At 46.2% G+C, this 20,183-nt stretch overlaps 9 protein-coding genes across 9 annotated transcripts; 4 read left to right on the top strand and 5 right to left on the bottom strand.

The window, feature by feature from the left end:
• The first annotated feature begins 134 nt into the window (after positions 1-134).
• On the top strand, positions 135-2,195 carry EDB82DRAFT_565934 (pyridoxal phosphate-dependent transferase). Its single transcript, XM_065609815.1, has 7 exons — positions 135-445; positions 507-732; positions 810-996; positions 1,049-1,445; positions 1,499-1,604; positions 1,662-1,873; positions 1,941-2,195. The coding sequence occupies exons 1-6, from the start codon at positions 287-289 to the stop codon at positions 1,721-1,723; spliced, it is 1,137 nt and encodes a 378-aa protein (XP_065464421.1). The 5' UTR covers positions 135-286; the 3' UTR covers positions 1,724-1,873; positions 1,941-2,195.
• Positions 2,196-2,378: 183 nt separating this feature from the next.
• On the top strand, positions 2,379-3,873 carry EDB82DRAFT_573533 (ribonuclease E inhibitor RraA/Dimethylmenaquinone methyltransferase; the record flags this gene model as incomplete). Its single annotated transcript, XM_025732850.2, has 1 exon — positions 2,379-3,873. The coding sequence occupies exon 1, from the start codon at positions 2,515-2,517 to the stop codon at positions 3,871-3,873; it is 1,359 nt and encodes a 452-aa protein (XP_025583815.1). The 5' UTR covers positions 2,379-2,514.
• A 382-nt stretch (positions 3,874-4,255) lies between these two features.
• On the bottom strand, positions 4,256-5,080 carry EDB82DRAFT_522824 (uncharacterized protein; the record flags this gene model as incomplete). Its single annotated transcript, XM_065609104.1, has 2 exons — positions 4,256-4,694; positions 5,001-5,080. The coding sequence occupies 2 exons, from the start codon at positions 5,078-5,080 to the stop codon at positions 4,256-4,258; spliced, it is 519 nt and encodes a 172-aa protein (XP_065464422.1).
• Positions 5,081-5,498: 418 nt separating this feature from the next.
• Positions 5,499-6,488, top strand: EDB82DRAFT_494376 (Alpha/Beta hydrolase protein). The gene has a single exon (XM_025732852.2). It carries the CDS (start codon positions 5,585-5,587, stop codon positions 6,437-6,439), a length of 855 nt encoding a protein of 284 aa, XP_025583817.1. The 5' UTR covers positions 5,499-5,584; the 3' UTR covers positions 6,440-6,488.
• Positions 6,489-8,252, bottom strand: EDB82DRAFT_459001 (pectin lyase fold/virulence factor). Its single transcript, XM_065607861.1, has 6 exons — positions 7,642-8,252; positions 7,504-7,584; positions 7,289-7,448; positions 6,892-7,241; positions 6,739-6,840; positions 6,489-6,688 (listed from the first exon to the last, which is right to left on the bottom strand). Exons 1-6 carry the CDS (start codon positions 8,167-8,169, stop codon positions 6,542-6,544), a joined length of 1,368 nt encoding a protein of 455 aa, XP_065464423.1. The 5' UTR covers positions 8,170-8,252; the 3' UTR covers positions 6,489-6,541.
• A 1,651-nt stretch (positions 8,253-9,903) lies between these two features.
• EDB82DRAFT_522827 (uncharacterized protein) lies at positions 9,904-13,443 on the bottom strand (the record flags this gene model as incomplete). The annotated part of the gene is made up of 4 exons (XM_025732855.1): positions 9,904-11,348; positions 11,436-11,545; positions 11,609-12,419; positions 12,471-13,443. 4 exons carry the CDS (start codon positions 13,441-13,443, stop codon positions 9,904-9,906), a joined length of 3,339 nt encoding a protein of 1,112 aa, XP_025583819.1.
• A 2,277-nt stretch (positions 13,444-15,720) lies between these two features.
• EDB82DRAFT_443154 (chaperonin 10-like protein) lies at positions 15,721-17,022 on the bottom strand. The gene is made up of 3 exons (XM_025732856.2): positions 16,670-17,022; positions 16,533-16,614; positions 15,721-16,448 (listed from the first exon to the last, which is right to left on the bottom strand). The coding sequence occupies exons 1-3, from the start codon at positions 16,913-16,915 to the stop codon at positions 15,730-15,732; spliced, it is 1,047 nt and encodes a 348-aa protein (XP_025583820.1). The 5' UTR covers positions 16,916-17,022; the 3' UTR covers positions 15,721-15,729.
• Positions 17,023-17,639: 617 nt separating this feature from the next.
• On the bottom strand, positions 17,640-18,796 carry EDB82DRAFT_429915 (uncharacterized protein; the record flags this gene model as incomplete). The annotated part of the gene is made up of 2 exons (XM_025732857.1): positions 17,640-18,584; positions 18,635-18,796. 2 exons carry the CDS (start codon positions 18,794-18,796, stop codon positions 17,640-17,642), a joined length of 1,107 nt encoding a protein of 368 aa, XP_025583821.1.
• Positions 18,797-19,126: 330 nt separating this feature from the next.
• On the top strand, positions 19,127-19,884 carry EDB82DRAFT_522830 (uncharacterized protein; the record flags this gene model as incomplete). Its single annotated transcript, XM_025732858.1, has 3 exons — positions 19,127-19,264; positions 19,325-19,552; positions 19,603-19,884. 3 exons carry the CDS (start codon positions 19,127-19,129, stop codon positions 19,882-19,884), a joined length of 648 nt encoding a protein of 215 aa, XP_025583822.1.
• Positions 19,885-20,183: the final 299 nt, after the last annotated feature.

The raw sequence follows: 20,183 nt of genomic DNA on the forward strand, positions 1-20,183 counted from the left end.
AGTTGAGTAGAAATATCAGCTCGGTATTTGGTCCACTTAAACCTAGATCGCATCTGGCTTTTCGATTCAGTAGTTTCGAGTGACTCAGCGTCCCACTTGGCGACCCATTCATCCCCGAACTATCAACCGGCATCTTTCAGTCTTGCCGTCAAGACCAACGTAGGTTCCCAACAATATTCACCGATTTCATATATAAGTGAATGTCAATCTTGTCAGACTTCGCCTGGACTCATTATGTATTGACAGATATCTATCAACTCAACGAAAGAAAGACTATTGAGAAACAATGTCATTACTTGCCGATCTCCCAACCACTCAGCCGGACGAGGCCTTTGCTCTCGTAGCCGACTTCAAAGCGGACACGAATGAGCAAAAAGTTGACTTATGTCCAGGGTTCTATCGTGATGATAAAGCGAAGCCATGGGTTCTTCCATCTGTCGCCCAGGTACTACCAAGCCAAATTGAGTTAAATGATGTGTCGAATACAGACTGACAGCTCCCTACAGGGTAAAGAGCGCATACATGGGGATTCAAGTCTCGATCATGAGCATCTCCCTCTTGCCGGTCATCCAGGGTTACTCCTTGGCTCGCAAAAGCTTCTGTTTGGCACAACACGAGACCTAAAGCGTGTGTCGTCGATTCAGACAGTCTCAGGTACAGGCGCGAACCATATCGCTGCTCAGTTTCTCGTAACGAAACTCAAGTCTAAAACAGTCTGGATCTCCAACCCAAGTTGGATCAACCACACGGAATATGGAAACTTGCCGGTTCGGACATTCAACAGCGATTTTACCCGTACTATGATGCAGTACGCCACAGGGTGGATTTCGAGGCGATGACAGAGACTTTGCGCAAAAATGCGCGTGCTGGAGATGTCATCATCCTACACGCATGCGCTCATAATCCCACAGGTGCAGATCTTACAAGTGAGCAATGGAAAACCGTCGCAGAGATCTGTAAGAAGTCGAGTTTATTCCCGGTCTTTGATATCGCCTAGTGAGTCTCCTGTGTATCATTGTGTAATGCTCCTAATCTAACTATCTTACAGTCAAGGCTTTGCATCTGGCGATCTCGATCAAGACGCTTCCGCAATAAATCATTTCTATGACAGATCAGACCTAGAGTTCGCAGTGGCGCAGTCCTTCTCGAAGAACTTTGGACTGTACGGGGAGCGTATCGGGGTCCTTCATGTCGTCGCACTCGATATGGAGACTGCCGCGAAGCTCACGCCGTTACTTACCCGACTATCACGGGCTGAGATTACGTCTTGCCCCTCCTACGGCGCAAGGATAGTAGCCGAGATCCTGAGTGGTCCGAATCTTTACGAGCAATGGCTGCGAGATCTGGTGACAATGAGCGAGCGTATGAAAAGTATGCGCAGAAGTTTGTATCAGGGACTAAAACGCCGAGAAGTAAAAGGATCATGGGAGCACTTGCTTACCGATGTGAGAAAATATGCATCAGAAATCTCTTGGCATGGTGTTAATGATTTTCACAGATCGGCATGTTTTCCATGACAGGACTCACCCGCGCACAAGTCGACAAGCTTAGAACGGACCATCACGTCTACCTTCTTCCCTCTGGGAGGTTGTCTGTGACCGGATGTAAGCGATACTCTTCCGTCTTTTCCGCTATTCCAATGAACTAACGACTTTTTGTAGTGACAAGTGGCAACGTAGATTACGTTGCGGAGGCTCTTCTTACTGTGCTAGGCAAGAATTAGTCCAACGGTTCAAGACATTAAAATTGTGATAAGAGGGCTCCTTAGAATGCTGCAATAGTTCAAGGTGCTGGATGATAAAGTCATGCTCTGAGCTATAATTACCTTCGCTTTTAGACACTGTAGCTATAAATTCCAGATACTTCACCTTATCTATAAAAGAGGTCATTATATGCGCCGTGCATACCATCGAGAAGCACTTATGCTGTTTCATTCTTACGGTAACATGGTGGTATCGTTTCATGGTACATTTGTCGAGTGTGTGTATTTCTTCTCTTGGTGCAGAATTCATTTTTGAGGTATGACACATGAGTACATAAATAACTTGCCGGAGAGAGCCATTTGGTATACAAATCAGCAAAGGTATTAATTTGACATTCCCCAAGAACCCTCTTCACGCTGAGAGTTCATAAGCGTGAGTAATGAAACACTTCAATAAGTGCCAACGTCAACGGCGAGAAAGCTTCAGTAATCGTGGGATCGATTCATTGACCCAAACTACAATTGGAAAATCCCCATAGAGGGCTACTAAGGGTGTCTTGGAAGCCGGTGTGGAACAGTACACGGCGAAGGGATTTAACGCCGATCCAATCGGCATCATCCATTTTGACCGCCATGGACTGAACCTAGTGTATGCGCAATCGGCATCAATGGGCTTAACCGGCATAGACAGTCAACTTATATCCATGATAAAAGGTTCATAGTGAACATGTGAAAGTCCAGGATTGTCATCCAGTATTCATAATTCTAGACTCTCATATCCTCTTCAAACCGCACCCATTGGGCTCACTAAGATGTCAAGCACCATACTCGATCGACTTTCAGCGTTGGATACCAATACAGTATCTGACGCGCTGGATTTCCTTGGCCTAAAAGGAGCTACACATGGCCTTCTACCTCTTTGGGATTGTCCCAAAATCGTTGGCCGCGCCAGCACAGTCCAATTAAGGCCCAAGAAAGAGGAAGCTCCAGCCACGACACATCTGATCACGCCCGTTATAGACGGTGTAACAACAAGCGATCGCGTCCTTGTTATCGCTGGTGGTGTGGAGGGGATCTCTTCCTGGGGCGACATCATCGCCAATGCCGCCAAGGCCAAGCAAATCCGTGGATCCATCATCGATGGCATGAGTCGTGACATTGATGGAAGTCGAGACATTGGCTATCCTGTCTTTGGTCGCGGTGTGACTATGATCAGTGCACGCAACAGATTGGTTCAGATCAATTCTGGTGTGCAGGTAGAGATGCGAGGTGTCAAGGTGGACGAGAACGACTATGTGATTGCCGACAATTGCGGGGCCGTTTTCATTCCAGCTGATCGTATCGAAGAGGTCCTAGAACTAGCCGAGCGTATCGATCATCGCCAAAATGGCATGCTTCAAGAAGTTCGAAGGGGTCGCCCTGTGGCAGAGGCCATGCACGACAAGCAATTTGAAGCAATTGCATCTTCAGCCAGTTCTATCCCCAACAAGCTTCAAAACCCCAAGGGCGCTACTCCAGATGACCAAGAACTAGTTGCTCTTTTCACCGGTTCCGACACCCCAGGAGTTTCAGATGCCCTCGACAAATTGGGCATCCCGGGACAAGCATTCAATATCGTGCCTCTTACCAATTACAAAACGACCATTGTCGGGCCGGCTTTTACAGTTCGTTACGTACCTGCCAGTAACCCCCCTGGAAGTGTGGGTGACTTCATCGACGACGTGGCCATTGGCGATTTCGTGGTAATTGATAACGGTGGTCGTACAGACTGTACTGTTTGGGGAGATATCATGACTCATTATGCCGGTCTACGTGGTATTGCGGGAACAGTCATCGACGGTGTATGCCGAGATGTTGATCGTGCTATAAGCGACAACTACCCGATTTTCACGTCCGGATACTGGATGCGCACGGGCAAAGATCGAGTCCAAGTCGGAGGTATCAATGAGTCGATCGGTGTGGGTAAAGTGCGTGTTAGCCCACGAGATATTGTCGTAGCAGATGCAAACGGCGTTGTAATTGTGCCGCGAGACAGGGCTCGTGAGGTGGCTGAACTAACGAAGACTATCGAGAGGAGCGAGCAAGGTATTCGGGACATGATATCTAAAGGATCCACGATCGCTGAGGCGAGAGAGAAGCTTGGCTATCACACCCTACAACGTAGGGCATAGATGTTATAGTTTATCGACGAGGTAGTTTATTATAGAGTCAACGGTATTTGCATACATAAGCTCATCGTCTTTGTATCTCCTTCGTACTATTCTCCTTGCCAGCAGATCTGTTGAAGCGCATTGTCGTATATCCAGTCATCCAGAAATGAAAGGTTGAGTGGTGAACCCTCTGTAGCCACGAGACCATGCTCAACGTCTTGTAAACCAGACACCCCAGATGGTTGGTTGACCATTGCTGATTGAAAGGTTTCTGCTGAGCCATGGTCTTCCGATGTTTGCGAAACATTCGGCTGATGAGGGGTTGAGCGCCATGTCTCTAAAGTTATCTGTATCTCCTTGATATGAGAATAGAACTCCATTGCTGCAGGATTGCCATTCTGCTCTAGCTGCTGCAGAAAGCCTCGTTTCGTCGGACTATATGATAGCTATGTCCTAGGAATTGCAGTGTTGTCTGAACCAAAAGCTTGGCGCGCGTCGGCGTCGGCCAGGCTGCATTCGTAGTCGCCAAGAGACGTAGAGTATCATCTGAAGCGAACTGTGTGCGAGGAATATGACGTGGTGTTCGGGACGAGAGGGCAAATTGGCGGAATCGAGTCGCAAATGCAGCGTCGGAAATCTCACCAATCCAGATGGGGGTGTCAGATGTTCTGGTGTGGGCGAACCAGTCAATTTCTTCCAATATGGACTCCCCGGCAACATCTTCATGGTTGTTGGATGTCGGAGTAGGTTGCCATGGAGCGTCTGCATTTCTGGTTTGTGGTGAGGAGGATCGGGTCTGAGCACGCAATTCTTCATTCTCTTGAAGGAGGTGATCAATGAGACTAAGTTATGTGAGTTTCAAGGTTTATAAAAAATACTTGTATAATAAATGAAGCAAGAGTAGAATCGAATTGACAGAGAAAGGTATGTGTATGGGAGGTTATCGACAGGGATAATGTTACCTTTGATGTACCTTGACCTGGCGATCTCGTGTCGGATAGACGCATTCAGATGCCCGAGTACAATTATTACATGGTTTACCTCCCGAACATTTAATCTTCTTAGAGTGACAAGTGCGACATCTGCACATGGCGATGATAGACACGAATTAGCTAGAATCAAGTTGTTTGTGGCCGGGCTCATCTTACGCGACTGATTTCTGCCGGGGTAAGTTGGACGCAGTGGAATGACGTTGGCGTCTGTTAGTGTGGCGGGTAGAAGACGACATTTTGTGAGACGAACAAAAGATTGATGAACTGAATGGCAGACACGAAAAAGAAAAGACGAAGCTACCTGCGTTGTCGGGGAATGATTAAACTCGCCGCCACTTTTACTTGTCTAACCCAATTGACGATGACGCCGATGACGCCAGGTTTGGCAGTCATCCTGTTGTCTGAGCAAGAGAAAGTTTAATGATAGATCAGCACCAATTTGTATTAAACTATTATCGAAAATCTCCCTTCTATCAAGGTTTTCTTACTCCCCAGATAGTACACTGTCCTGGGGCTCATAGCGACCTAGATAAAATATCAAGTCAATAGTCTCCGTCCTCACGGCGAAAGATTTTCTTGCCGAAGCGGAGCTTTTCACTCAATTTATAAGCGGACTACCGGCAAAGTATAAATTTATATGAACATAAAGCACCAGACAATCTTTCAAAACACCATCAAATTACGTTGTATTAACATAAAAGTCTTCTTTATCTTCCATTACCCGATACAGCACCCTAAAGATGGCACGAACAACCTCCTTACCTCAGGTTGTGTCAGAATCAATTGAGATTCGAATCGACGACGTTTTGGTCAATTTGTCCATTGTTCGTTCCCATGGGCCTCTCTCTCCAATCTTCTTTTTGCAAGGCTTCGGTGGCACAAAAGAAGACTATGTTGATATTGTTCTCAATCCTCTCTTTGTTGGCCGACCTTTCCTAGCCTACGACGCGCCTGGCAGTGGAGAATCGACCATATCTGATCCATCAAAACTGTCGATGCCTCTCCTTGTTTCAATCGCCGAGAAAGTCCTGGACCACTTCAAAATCACTCGTTATCACCTCGTCGGTCACTCGATGGGTGGTCTTGTGTCGAACCTCCTAGCCCAAAGGCAGCCATCTTCAGTGTTAAGTTTCATCAACATTAAAGGGAACTTAGCACCAGAAGATTGCTTTCTAAGCCGACAAATTGTAGACTTTTCATCGGATGACCCAGATGTCTTTATGGACGAGTTCATCAAGCGAACTCGCAGTTCCTTGCTCTACGGAAATGGAATCTATGCCGCTTCATTAAGAGGAAAGGTGCAGGCCGCGGTGATTCGGCCCATCTTTGAGTCAATGGTTGATTGCACCGATAATTGGAACTTATTGGAAGCTTTTGAAGGTTTTGGATTTCCTACGATGTACATGTTTGGAGAGCAATATTCCTCCTTGACGTACTTGCCACGGCTGGTAAAAGCTGGAGTGGAGTTGGCCGAGATTCCTCATAGTGGTCACTTTGTCATGTATTCGAATCCTATAGCAATGTGGGAGCGAATTTCACAATTTCTAGGTCGGGTTGAGAAGGTCATAAGAGTGCGGACTATAGCTCAATCATGAAACAACTAGCCAAGACAGTTAACTGAATTCACAACTTAATTATAAGTATAATTAATTCCCTATTAGCTACCAGATTTTGCGACAAATAGTTGAGCCACTTGCTTAACCGTTGGTCGTGTCTCGGTCTGTAGTGGGATCCCGGCAAGTGATGTCCAAAGTATCGGGGTCAACGTTGCTACAATCGTAGACAGGTGGCTTTTTGCTAGGCACACCCACTGTAATGTTCTCGGCCACAATGTTACTGCATCGCTTTTGAAGATGTTAGCCGGGTCGAAGTTAATATCATGTAGGTAACTTACGTCAGGTGCGCTGCATACAAGGGATCCAGCTCGGGGATCAAACTTATTTGAAACTGTACCCCAGAAGTTTTTCATGGTGATATCCTCAATAGTCAGGTTGGCCTTGGAATTCTGGTTAGTATTTGTTCAATCGTATTAGCATGGGAAACATACCGGGAACTGGTTGCAAAGAGTCTGGTTCTTCTGACCGTAGCATTGAGTGATGGTGATGGCATTATCGTTGTTCTCGTGGTAGAAACCATCATAAGTGACGTTTCTCACACGTCCAAGGCCACCACCGCCGTTGAGGTTGCTCTGGAATAGGGTTTCAACGCCAGGCCACACCTTGATTCGAGCACCGTCACTGGCATTTGACATGGAGATGTTGTAGATGTACAAGTTCTCCACAATATCGACTTTGCCCTTATACTGGCCCAGGGACCCGACGCTGATACCATGAGAGCCATTACAGACGAGATTCTGGACAACTGTGTTGGTGCTGTTGGGTTTGAAAGATACGCAGTCTGCTATCGTCAGCCGAGGTCAATTGAGTGATTGGTCTGAAGCTTACCATCGGTGTTATCAATGTAAGAGTCCTGAATCACAACTCGATCGGAACGGTAGGTGTCCCAGCCATCAGAATTAGCAATCTTGACACCATTGAGGCTCTTAGCTCGTAGATCGAGATCGCTGATAAGCACGTCGGTACTGTTGATGATAATGTTGAACCACTAATGCAAGTAAGCAAGCTGGCTTCAATTTAATTTCAACTGACATTGAACCTACGTTAGGTGAGTTTCGCATTCTCAAGTTTGACATGGTAAGTCCGTGAGCATCTTCGATGGTCAAGAGAATAGGCCGCATCAACTGCCAGACAGCGCATGTTAGTCTCATTCCACAACTTGGCATTATGTTGACACTTACAGTCTTGTTGGTTGCCGCTTCCTCCCAGTAGGCTTGACCATGGCCATCAAGCACAGACTGTTCATTGCTCAAATCACCGTAAATGTTGATATCCTTACCACCAATCTTCCAGAAAGACGACATGTTCTGGAAGTCATATTTGAAGCTATTCTCTGCCCAGTAGTAAGGGTCGGACTTGAAGTGGACCTCTCCGGTAATCACGACATCAACATGAGAAAGCCATGTCAAGTCCAGTGGCGAAGCGATGGTGTAGTTCTTGTCAAGCACAATGGTTCCTCCCTTGTTGCACTTCTTGAAGGCCTTCAGGATGCGAGGAGCATCGTCCCTCTTTTTTCCTTTGGTGGGCTTCACATAGCAAAAGTCCTTGCTATTTCGTGGAGGAGAGTGTGGAAAGGCTTTGCCCGTGCCATAGGGTGCAGCTACAATATGAGGCCTCTTGGGTAGGTCGTGAGAGGGCTTGGGCTCGCCAGCTACCGATGTCGCCAGTGCGCAAAGAGCGGCAGCCGAGAGGAACTTGCTCATGTACATTTTGGGCAAGATGAAGGTGATGTCGACTGGTCAAGTTTATTCAGCCTTGGTGTTGACGGCTTAAGTATATCTAGAATTTCTACATGACGGAAAATTAAACAACGATTGCATTAATCCTATAGGTGGAATATATGTACATAATATTCCGGCTAATTTGTCTACCTTCCTTAGTCAATCATAGACAGAACTAAATGACTTACCCCAGAATCGTATTTCGCAGACTAAACGCGGGGTGACCAATCGGATGTTTATCCTCAATTTGAGGATCCAGAGAATTAACTCGCCTCTCTTCTTTTCTCGCTTCATTGCCTGCAAATCCCCCCAAACCCCCAATCTTTCCCCATAACTTCTTGAGCCGGTTTGCCGGCTTGTCATGCGTCACCCCCTCTGCAATTCTTTCACACGCTGAGGGCTGATTGCTTTAGAAATGTTGATGAATAAGACATTTGCAAATTCTTGCCTTGAATACAAATTGCGATGTGGCCTCTTCAATGAAAAGCATTGGTTATAAAACACAAATCAATTAGCCAAATCCACAAAGCTGCTTTCATCAAAGATGTACAAGTATACATACCAGCAATCACATGCGCGGCGGTGTACATATCGCAGGGTAAGCGTAATCCCTGATATTTTGCGCGCGTTAAACGATTTTCAGCATCATTGCCTTGCTGTGGGGAGGATCTCCCCCCATGGAACCCCTGTCACCGTCAAATAACTCCCAGTAAAATTGACCAATCCTCTAGAAGATGTCGTTTTAAGGATCCTTTCCCAATTTCAGCCCCTCGGCCACCGAGATTTCGTATATGGACATCAACCGATAAACCTTTCCGCTTGTACCTATTGCAGTCGTTCTAACTCACAGTAAAATCCGAGGAACCTCTATACTCGGACTTGACGAGTTCCTCGTCCCCTTCCCGCCTTGTAGAAGAAGATCGCTTCTGTAAGTGGCAGAAATGTTGAACAAAGCCTCCAAGGACTAAATTTCTTGGGATCACAGCACCGAAAGGGAAGTAAATGTTGGCCAACTTCGACGTTTAGTGACTAATACTCTAGAGTTAACTCCATCCCAGAAGATTGGAAAGGGAACTGCTAGTATCAAGGTCCTGATCTAGTATACGAAAATCGTGGGTAGCGGCTCTTTATAAACCATGGATGTACGAGCTTCCGTGAGGGACATAGGAGTTCACACATCTCAAAAGCCATGATGTAGAGGCACGCGAAAGTGGTCAGACTTTGTTTAGTTGTTAGGCTCCATTCTCAACGATATCAACTCCGTAGGGGACATTTTCACGCGCATATTAATCCATCCACTCATTATTCAAAGCGATCGGATATGTAATAGGTGATACGAATTCTTCGTAGTCCAGACGTCGTCAGTGACAGTTGCTGGCCAGCCGCTACTACTAGATACCACCCTATACTAGCACTTAAAACTAAGATAACTGCCTGGCTTGGAAGAGTTTTAATATCCCCTTTATAGAATATACAATAGTAGAGAAACAAGAATCTTTATTTACAAGATTCAAACCCTGAACACATAGTTATTCTACTAGAGAACATTCACGTAGAAGGCTCGAATTATAAAGAAGAGGATATGGTAGGCTGTTGTTAGCCTGACATTATTGCCAAGTTCTTGCAATTAGTTCTGTTAATCGCTAACTATACGCGTGTCTCAATGTTCCTCAAGCAAATCTAAAACAACTGTGATTCTTATATTTACCGATGCATCCGAGATTAGTCCCTCTCAAGACACCATTTCATAATCACGTCACTTGGACGCAGACGAGGCCCAGTACTATGAAAAGGACCCTCTCCTCTTTCATTATCGCAAGCTCCTCTATTTTGCAGCATCTGTGCAGCGGTTGAAAATCGTTTTGCCAATGCAAGATGCAAAGGTGTACCATACTTAGGGTGCTGCGTGTTGGGATCCGCCGCATTGTCCAATAAGAATTGCACAGCCTCTTGGCGTCTGTTCAACAAGGCGGCATACAGAGCACTGCCATTCGGACCACACATCATATTGATATCTGCCCCGTTGTCAAGCAGTAGCTGCATAGTCCCTAGACTGCCTCTTATAGTGGCACGCTGCAGAGCACTGCCCATGATTTCACTTGCTGCATTGACGTCTGCTCCATTCTCTAATAGTAATTGCAATGCTTCTAGACTTCCGTGCCTATAGCAAGCACTGTGTAGAGCAGTTTCACTCAGTTTATTTGTGCTGTGAATATTTGCGCCATTCTCGATCAGTAGTTGGACAACTTCAGGCCAACCAAACTCCGCAGCAGCATGTAGGGCAGTGTTGAGATAACGACTACTGCGTGTGTTAACTTCTGCCCTATTCTCCAGTAAACATTGCACAACTTTTAGGTAGCCATGCCGTGAGGCGGCTTGTAGAGAAGTGCCATAAACGTGGTCTGATGCCTCAATATCAACACCTCTGCTCAGCAGTAATGGCACAATCTCGGAATGACCTAATGCTGAGGCGGTAATCAGAGGGTGAGTGAATATACCACCCTTTACATTAACATCTGCTCCTTTCTGAAGTAGCAATTGCACAACTTCTAGGTTTCCACGGGATATGGCTGCTTGTAAAGGAGTGACGTAACTCCCGCTCTTTGCGTTGACATCATCCCCTTGAGCTACCAAACATTTTGCGACCTCTCTCAGATTGCAGAGGCAGGCGTAATACAGTCTCGATCCCTTACTTGAAGGGCGCTCGGATTGGTACCTGCCTGGGTCATGATATAATTCAGTCCATCGCCGAAATTTTTTCTCGTCTCGTAGAAATCCAATTATGCTCCTAGTAGTGTCATCGGACTTCTCAGCATAGATGGCGTGTTCTGTCCAGTATTCGGCTGCATAACTTACCATTGTAAGAACTTTTGTAGCTGAGTCCCAAATGTCGCCATAAGCACCAAGATACACTACGCAGGTTCTTGTGATAGCAATGCTAGAGTATGTAAGGTCGAGTTCATCCTGCTTCAGTAGATATTCCTTGACGGAGAAGTGAGCGAGATGAAGCTCCTCGACCATACCGAGCCATCTCCGATGTTCAGTAATAACGATCAAGCTGGGACAGTATCGAAGAATATTATGAGTTTTAAATAGTCTTCCGTCAGGGCAGAAACCTGGTGGATCTGTATCGATGTTCGTAGCTAGTACTTCCATAGCCTCTGTTACTTTAAGAGGCCTCTTAGTATGGATAAGAAATTATAGGAGACGAATGGCGTTTCGCTTCCTTTCGAGTGGAATTCGTTTAATCATACGCTTGTATGTCTCATCTAGGTTCTTGGGCAGAGACTCAAGGGCTTTTTTGATATCTCTTGGGCTCAGACTTCCAGCAAGGACATCAAGCTGGCAAGATGCCCATCTGAACCTTGGAAAGAAGTTAGTGACCACTACTCTAACAACGATACATATTCTAGGTTATTGGACTCACATTCCATCGGCTCCATTTCCGATTTTATCGCGGATCAGGTTCAAGACGGCTAGCGATAACTTCATGTCAATAAAGGACGGTCTCGTCTTGAGCTCTGAGTTAACATAAGACCATATATCTGCGTCTATGGCCTTTTTGTCCAGTGAGGTGCAGTTTTCCTTGCCGAACAACCGAAAAAGCCCGGTTTTGAGCTCTTCTTCAGGCCGGCCTGTAATAAGGATTTGAGCCTTATTAGAAGTTGAGCATTCGAGCCACTGAAGCATTTGCAGGATCTTGGTGCACTCATCCAGGGCATCAATTATGATAAAGATTGGCTCCGCCGCCTGCATCATGGTGTCAATGCAGGCTGATAAGGCTCTAGTGTCAGGCTTTTCATGTCCGTTATTGCAGGAAGCAAAGAGATTGTCAAGCTCTTTTGCAGCTTTGCTTCCAGTCTGATAGAGCTGTGCTGCTAACGATCTCAAGAGGTCATCTGGATTCTGCTTTCTTGGATCATTGAAGTCGAAAAAGAAAGCGATGGTTGTATGTTTATCGCTTGATAGGAGATCGTCTAGAATGCTGGTACTCAAAACCGTCTTGCCACATCCTACTAGGCCGTAAAGCCATAAGTTCTTGTATAATCCTGACTTCCAATCTTGGAACAGAGGACTATTCAGGAACCAGGTTCCCGTACCAGGATGGCGATGTTCCCTTGCAAGGTTGGCATTTGAAGTATAATCGGCAGGCGAGAGCCAGCGCAGAATCTTATCATTTCGATAGTCAGATGCCATGTTCATCACTGCGTTATTCGTGGCAATCGCTGTGTCATTGACTGTCATAAGTTAGCAGGCAATTCAAAGCTGCCATTATGGACAACACTAACTAGAAGTCAAGATCTCCTTGACAGGAGTTTCAGCCTCGACCTTGCTAGGCAGTATCTTGTATATTAAATCCTTTGCATATGCAGCTGCTGCCATTGATGCAAAACCTTGCCATTTGTCGTTCTTGTGAGAGTCTGAATAATCACAAATGCCCCTGATCACGACACAAGGAAAGTGGTTTGCTAAACCAGCTGCCTCCATCTCAAAGCAGAGGACGTTTTTGACAGCAGCCAGCGAGTCTCGCACAAGTGCGTTCTTCATCACTTGATTTGCGCTAGCTATCAGTCCGTAATGAATAGCTGGATCGTCCTCCTGGTCGTCGCGTAGGCCTAGATCCACCAGCGACTTGAAACCACTGCGGCAAAGATCGACACACTCCCCTGGCAGATCAGGGTGAACGATGTCAGATTGGAAAAGTCTGTCGGTTTCTGAACTTGGTCTCGAGTATTTCTTTCGTAGACGCGGATATTGCCGCAGTGCCGTCTCAATACGTTCGTTGAGCTGGTGTCCTTCCAGCTCGTACTGGGATCCGAGTGCATTTATTGCTATCAAGAGCAATTGCGGTGGCTTGTTCAAGGACCCTGTAGTTTCGAAAGGACGCCCCTGGGTCTCTCTACCATAATCATACTGAAAGACGCCGCGGGTATTGACTACAACATCACCCAGTCGGATGTCGTGCTTGACGCTCGGTGCACCTCCACCAATTCCAACCATGAGCCCAAAACGAATATTTGAAAAGCTACGTAGCATATCTTTTGCTACCGTCGCAGCGGTGGTGATACCATACTCTGACTCGGGCATAACAGCCATGACAACATAATGCTTTCCGATTTGCCCCAGGGCATAATTGTTGTTGTCGCAATGAGCGCTAGTTTCAAGACCGTCGTGTTTTTCATCAAAAAAAGTTTGTGCAGCCACGAATTCAGTGCGAATAGCACAGATCCAACCGATAGTGTACTTGTTGGGGTCGGACATGCTGGGGATGCTGCTATGAGAGTGGATTGTGCGGAGAGGATGTACAGAATGCTGTAGGATTGAACACTGATGAGATGGAAAGCAGAATTCACACTTTCTTCAGAGTGACAATATTTATCAGGCTGCGACGCGTCACATTTTCATTGGAGTTCATTGCTGAGTGGCTTGACGCCTGGTTACTGTGGTTTGCAACAAGGCGCCTGTTTAGGGTACATGATTGGTCAAAGGATGTACTGCGCGTTTGAGCAACTCGGCGCCAAGAGTAGAAGTGAGATATTACGGTGGGCTGAGATACCGTCCTTCCTGTCCCCCTGTGGGCAAATTTCTAGCTCGCTTAGACGAATCTTTAGGGACATGTCGGCGGCCCCTACTTCCTTACTCAGTTTCCACATGCACATTTGTTTATTCCTGCAACCTTACAGCCTCGGATGTCTCCCTATTCTTTTCCCTAGAACACGACTAACAACACTGGTTGGAAAACATCTGACTACAAAACATAATCAATCCATTGGTGCTGTCACGTAAAGGAATTAGAAGATAACCACTGGCTATCACAAAACCGATATGGAGTTTGTTGTCTCAGTTCCACGGTCACATGGCACGGTGAATCCACAGGATTATGTGCGAGCTCGTCTTATCTGTAAGATTAGATTAAAAATTAATACAGGATTTCGTCCACCTCACATTCCAATATATTCACCTATAGTATATCCATTCTCAGGAGTGTTGGCAGTATCTAATTTATAACTGGGAGGAATTTAGAGATCTCATGGCCATAAAGGAATAAAGACCGTATTAACTCACGGATCTCAGTAACGCGCTTCAGCTATATATAGTTAGCGCAAGAATCTACTAAACAGAGAAGCGAGCCGCATTGAAGGACCTAACCTACAACGGCTTAGGGCAAGATACGCGCTACGGAATCCCATGAGTTGACGTGGTAAGTGAATCCGATTAAATTGGGGTGTAAAAACCATACTTAATAAATATAGAACGTGATGTTCCCAGGATATTACAAGAATTTCACCGGCGGACTAGTAGATATCATACGTTACAGTTTGATACTAAACCTATCGTGTTGCCATATAGTGTTTGCGTAAATAGATGAAATTTACCAGCAAGGTCGCCTCTAGCTTATGCGGGATGGAGAATTTCTATTCCGTAATTTTTGGTCTTTCCTGCCGGCTACAAACGACAAACACCAAATTTTACTTTATTTACATAGCAAACATTGGTTTCAGTATAGCAACCTCTTACTCGCCTATTTTCATATACTATAGATTGGGCGAAGGAAAAAGTCAGTATGAGACTTGGGAAATCTTGAAAAATTATCGGCCGTACCCTGAAGTTCAACTGGTGGCTCATCCTAACATGTTTTCCTTGTTTGGCCTAGTCAGTCCCGCCCTTTTCAAACCCCTTCCTCCTCGCAATCTCATAGAGAATCATCAGCTATTGGCAAAAGCAACAATCCTGCTGTCCACATACCCTTTGGCAACATGTCAGACACATACGTTAAGCGGAAAGAGCTGCCAGAAATGAACAGCAAAACGAGATGATCCGGAACCCGATCACGGATCAGATGTAGTAGATATATGTCAAGGTCAGTCGAAAGTGCGATGAAGCGCGTCACAACGGCGGTGATGGGGGCCATGCTTTTCTTGTCTCAAGTATCAGTATATATTCCATCCATTTTACTCTAGTATAATTATGTAATTGAAAACCCTAGATGCAAGCTGGTTACTCTTGGACATGGCAATTAGAGCGGATACAATGTCTTGCCTCGACCTCTTCTGGTCCTCATTTCTTCGGTGTCGCGACGTGAAGACATGTCACATGAGCTACAACAGTACGCTACCGCGTTATCCCAGATCGATGACATAAAAACGGACGTCTACCAGGCTCTGATTCTGTCTGCATGGATATAATTCAGAAGGAACCAATCAACTCTCTCTTGAATGAGCTGCTCACTCTCGTCAAAACTTTACGACAACAGATGAGTGGTCCAGATCTCGGAATTTTAGCGTGGCTTGCCTATGAGGCTCACGCGGGGAAACGCAGGAATATCGTGCCCTTATAGGGGACGTTCATTTGGCCCTCTCTGCATCTTGTCTCTCGGACGGGACGCGCGCATTACGTAGATCATCGTTAGGAGCCATACGTATTTACCTGGCCCCAATAGACGCATCGGACGCTCCTCTGGCCCAGGACTGTTATAGCTACGAGTCCGGGCTTTAGTAACTTCGGCAAACCCCACGGCGAAAATTGGATTTCTATATTCAAGGCCCTTTAAGGCTTTATCAAAACTTTGTGGACTTTCCTCTGGCTAAATACTTTGTAAGCCTCTGCAGCATCCTCAAGTCTAACAGTATAGTCGCAAAGAAACGAAACCTTATCCTGTACGTCAGCCAAACAAGATAGAGCATCTTCAAAGATTCCTCGAACAGGACATCTACCCCAAGCTATTGTCACGTTTTTCCCATACAACGTGGGCCCGTGCAACGGGAGAGTCTGCGTCTGCAGACCAACACTGCTGATCTCGCCAAACGGCCGTACCATGTCCAGACAAAACTGGAGAGAATCCATCGTGCCAACAACTTCCAGGGCGATGTCTACACCCCTACCATCAGTGGCCTTCTTGACCACAGCAACAGGGTCTTCAGTAATAAGAAGAGGTTTGGCACCTAATTTCTCTGCTTCGGCAAGGCGCTCTGGGACGAGATCGAGAGCGTAGACTGTGTCAGACATGGTCAAGGCAGTGGCGATGGCACATATACCAACCGGTCCGCAGCCAACTACAGCGATAACGCTACTCTTCGCTTCCTCCTTGGACATATGCTTGAGAAAACGGGTGGCGCAAAAGTAGCCCGTTGGGAAGATATCACCCATGAGCACTAGGAGGTGTTCGGGAATTTGAGGGGGAGCCTTGATCAAAGTTGAGTCGGCCTGAGGAACCCTGACAAACTCGGCCTGTCCGCCGTCAATGCTGTTGATGCCAGTGCTATTACCTGCCATTTGAGAGAGCATGGGTTAGTGAGCTGAGCCTTAGCATAAGAGAGCAACTTCCCTCGGGTGGATATGATGAGACTCACCAAACAAGAAGTTGTTAGAACAGCGACTAGTTTGTTTTTTCAGACAGTAGAAGCACTGCCCGCATTGAGTTGAAAAGGTAGCCTGGTGTTGCCTTGTTAGCCAAGTTCCCTAGATACTTTTGTTATAGGAGTCTTACCACCACGACATCGCCAATGTCGACGGTGTTGACTTGGCTTCCCTTCTCACTAACGACACCAATAAATTCATGGCCAGGAATAAAGCCTGTAGGAATTATCTGATGGCCGCGATACCAGTGAAGATCGCTGCCACACAATGCTGAAACTTTAACCTTGAGTATGACATCGGTCGGATGGACGATCTCAGGCTTCGGACGGTCCTCAACAGCCACCTGCCCAACACCCTTGAAGACTACTGCGCGCATCTTTGCTGTTAGGGTATAGAGTATAGAGTGAGTATGGAGAACGGGAAGTGGCAGGGAAGGCTGTTGCTATCGAAATTTGAGCCTTCTTTATTGTCATTTGCAATGTTTGATCAAGGTTAGCGATTCCCCAGGAATGTTTTTGTCTCCAATTTGGAGTAGAATCATGTCGAGTGCCAGATTGCAGGGGCTGTAAATGCTAGCGCATGTACGAATTCCAGTAGAGACCTCGGGTACCCTGGCGCCCTTGATTAAACATTTGCTAACACTCGGGCTTGTATAGTTACAAGGAGATACAAGCATCAAATTTGCTACAACTATCACTCCCCACAAATTAGCCCACAAGCCACATCGTCATGTCTGACCGAATGCAGGGTCCGGTGCAAGCAACTCAAGAACCCGACAAGTCCTAAATACGTTTTGTTAATTCGTCTTAATTAAAGGTATGAAAACGGGAGTGGAATGGATTGAACGTCTTAGGTTCCTTTCTATTGACTTGGGGGACATAGTGCACCGCTACTGATGAAGTCCCTTTTAAAGATTTGTCTGGCCGTTTCTCTTCAATCGTGAATTATACTTAACCTATCCTTTGTTGTTAAATGTGCTGGGACGATAGTTCGCTTTGCCCAGTTCAGATAGCCGTCCCTCTTGTCGTTGTTTCTCCATTTGCTATCAATTGCGTAAGTAACCTTCATCGTTTAGACAGGGCGTACAATGTTGAGACTTACTACCACCAGTGCTCATCACCTGGTTGCTCCTTGTAGAGCGTAACTGCTTGCCCACTCTGGATTTTCTCGACATAGTCAGGATTGTAGAGAAGTGGTCTGCCAATAACTGCAGCATCCATGTACCCCTTTCTAATCCACTCATCAGCCTCCTCTGGTGTGAAAGTTGTGTTGCCAAAGAGCAGCGTGTTGGATAGGATTGGTCTCAGTGCTGCAATAGGATCCCACTGAACTCCTCGAGGCTTGCCATCAATCATTAAATCATAAGACGCCCACCATCGCATGACCTGCACATACGCAAGGCCAAGCTTATTAAGCTCTGTGCAAAACCCGGCGTAGGTTTCGAAGGCGAGTTCGGGCGAGGGGTTTCCTTGGGCGTCTAGCTCACCCATATCATTGTAGCCACCACAAGGAGCGATCTTGATTCCAATTCTGTTATAGGGGAAGCGCTCATTCATTTTGGCCAGACACGCAAGCGAAAAACGCATCCTGTTCTCCAAAGAACCCCCCCACTCGTCCGTGCGACGATTACTATGGGATTCCAAGAATTGCATAGGAAGGTACCCGTTGGCGTTGTGAATTTCCACGCCATCAAAACCAGATTCCTTCGCTAGGCGCGAAGCATTGCTGTACAACTCTATTATGGCCCTGGGATCCTCAATTGCAGTAGGCATAACGTAGCCAGGGGCTCCGGGAACGTTGCGAAACTTGCCACCTCTGGCAGCAATTGCAGATGGGCCTGGCACAGGTTTCCCGGACTCGCGTTGAACTCGGGTTCCGGGATGTGCCACTCGGCCTACGTGGTGTAATTGACAGAAAATGAGACCGCCTTTGGCATGTACGGCGTCTGTAACCTTCTTCCAGCCTTCAACGTGTTCTTGAGAATAGATACCTGGCATGAAAGTCCACTCAACACCTTGTGGACAAATCAATGCTGCCTCAGAGAGCTAACCAGAATATGAGCATACTTCAACTTGATATTAGGTGTAAGACTTACGATCAGGCCAGTACCTGCTCTCTCAGCATAGTATGGAACATGAAGGTTTTCTCGGGGGACGCTGTCTCTGTTTCGTGTCAGAGATGCCATGACAACCCGATTCTTCAGTTGTAGATCACCCATCCGAAGAGGCTTCAGCAAATGCTGGAATTGTTCAGACATTTTGATAGTATGATGTAACAAGAGACCGTGATCAGGTGTATGAGTGCTATGATGTGTTCATTTCTTTGGCTACATGGTGACAAAAATATGCGTCTGAATCCCTAGTTGCGAATTAGGGCTTCGGAATAAACTCTCCAATTATGCGCCACACCATGTGCTTTGTCAGCGCTGGGAATACTTTCCCCAGCTGCTGTTTAGTACTGTCTGTGGGTAGTGAGTGGAGGCGAAAAAAAGGGGTCCATGACGCTCGCTAGGACATTATCTAAATCGGCCGAGACTCATAAAGAAGTCATTAATTCCTATCAAGTGCATTGGAATATAGTATTAACAATGCTATTACTAAGTTATCAATCGCTAGACGACTTCACTGGTCTTTCTGCCGTCAGGGAAGCAGTTGCCCGTGGTGACACAGGGCTCCTGATCCATGATCTCCCTCCCTTGATACGAAAGCTACCTTTCAAGGACATTGTAGGTCTACCGGGATGGTAGAAATCAGTACTTGGCTGACACAACTTGGTAATTCAATAGCCTCAAGGTTACAAAGCACAAAAGAACGATGATAACAATGCAGCGGCCGTCGTCTTAATGCAAACATTGCATGGACTCTCGCATTCCGTTTTCAAGACACTCAGCCACGTGGCCGAGTTGCCATGGGAAAAATATCTTGGCGAGATGCATGAATTCCTGGCTCCGGGTCAAGATGAACTTCGAATTGTCTCATCTGATCAGCCCGTGGTGAATGAATGGTCGTCCTTGGTAAGAGAAATAGGCTTGACTATCTAGAATCCAGCTGACATATGCACCAGAGCATCATATTAAATACGTCTTGTCCCGAGAAAGCTTTGCTTACTTTTGGGACTGCTTTGTCTGTTTTCACTGAAGGAATGACACCGGAGCCTCCTGGATCATCTATTGATCTTATAGAAATATCTAATTCAAGCGCTAGGCCTCAGGGAGATTGGGTTGTTTACTATGTGCGACCTAACAATGGAGTATTTTATACTCGAACGGCCGGTGCCCTTATGACGCCATTGAGTACAGAAGATTATGATGAGAGGAAGAGGATTCAGGATTTGAAGTTGGTGTAACAAAAGAGAGCCTTTAAGTAAATGACAGTAAATATTCATTATGTTCCCGATGTAACCAGACGTTGCTTACTGTTAATAAAAAATTGGATTGTCATTTTAGGCTTTTGTCGTTGTTCTGTAACGGCGGATAAGCTAGTCAGTAGGATTAAATTATGGGTAGGCAGTGCTGTAAACGAGTTTTTGTCGTAGTGGCTTGAGCAGGTCTTACCTGTAGAATCTGTACACAAAAATAAAAGTACCTGGGCGATAACAGAAGTTTCCATCTCAATTACCCCAGACCCCACGAAGGTAGGATTCAC

The sequence above is a fragment of the Fusarium venenatum genome, assembly GCF_020744135.1.
Source record: "Fusarium venenatum strain MPI-CAGE-CH-0201 chromosome Unknown EDB82scaffold_2, whole genome shotgun sequence".
NCBI classification, from domain to species: Eukaryota; Fungi; Ascomycota; class Sordariomycetes; order Hypocreales; family Nectriaceae; genus Fusarium; species Fusarium venenatum.

Bases quoted from the DNA above. Each gene is read 5' to 3' on its own strand.
- EDB82DRAFT_494376 (XM_025732852.2), top strand. From the start codon at position 5,585: ATGGCACGAACAACCTCCTTACCTCAGGTTGTGTCAGAATCAATTGAG.
- EDB82DRAFT_565934 (XM_065609815.1), top strand. From the start codon at position 287: ATGTCATTACTTGCCGATCTCCCAACCACTCAGCCGGACGAGGCCTTT. The intron at 733-809 runs GTTGGATCAACC...ACTATGATGCAG, and splicing joins AGTCTGGATCTCCAACCCAA to TACGCCACAGGGTGGATTTC. The intron at 997-1,048 runs GTGAGTCTCCTG...ACTATCTTACAG, and splicing joins CCGGTCTTTGATATCGCCTA to TCAAGGCTTTGCATCTGGCG.
- EDB82DRAFT_459001 (XM_065607861.1), bottom strand. From the start codon at position 8,169: ATGTACATGAGCAAGTTCCTCTCGGCTGCCGCTCTTTGCGCACTGGCG. The intron at 7,585-7,641 runs GTAAGTGTCAAC...GCTGTCTGGCAG, and splicing joins AAGCGGCAACCAACAAGACT to TTGATGCGGCCTATTCTCTT. The intron at 6,689-6,738 runs GTAAGTTACCTA...CATCTTCAAAAG, and splicing joins TTGTATGCAGCGCACCTGAC to CGATGCAGTAACATTGTGGC.
- EDB82DRAFT_443154 (XM_025732856.2), bottom strand. From the start codon at position 16,915: ATGCGCGCAGTAGTCTTCAAGGGTGTTGGGCAGGTGGCTGTTGAGGAC. The intron at 16,615-16,669 runs GTAAGACTCCTA...AGGCAACACCAG, and splicing joins ACATTGGCGATGTCGTGGTG to GCTACCTTTTCAACTCAATG. The intron at 16,449-16,532 runs GTGAGTCTCATC...CTCAAATGGCAG, and splicing joins TTCTAACAACTTCTTGTTTG to GTAATAGCACTGGCATCAAC.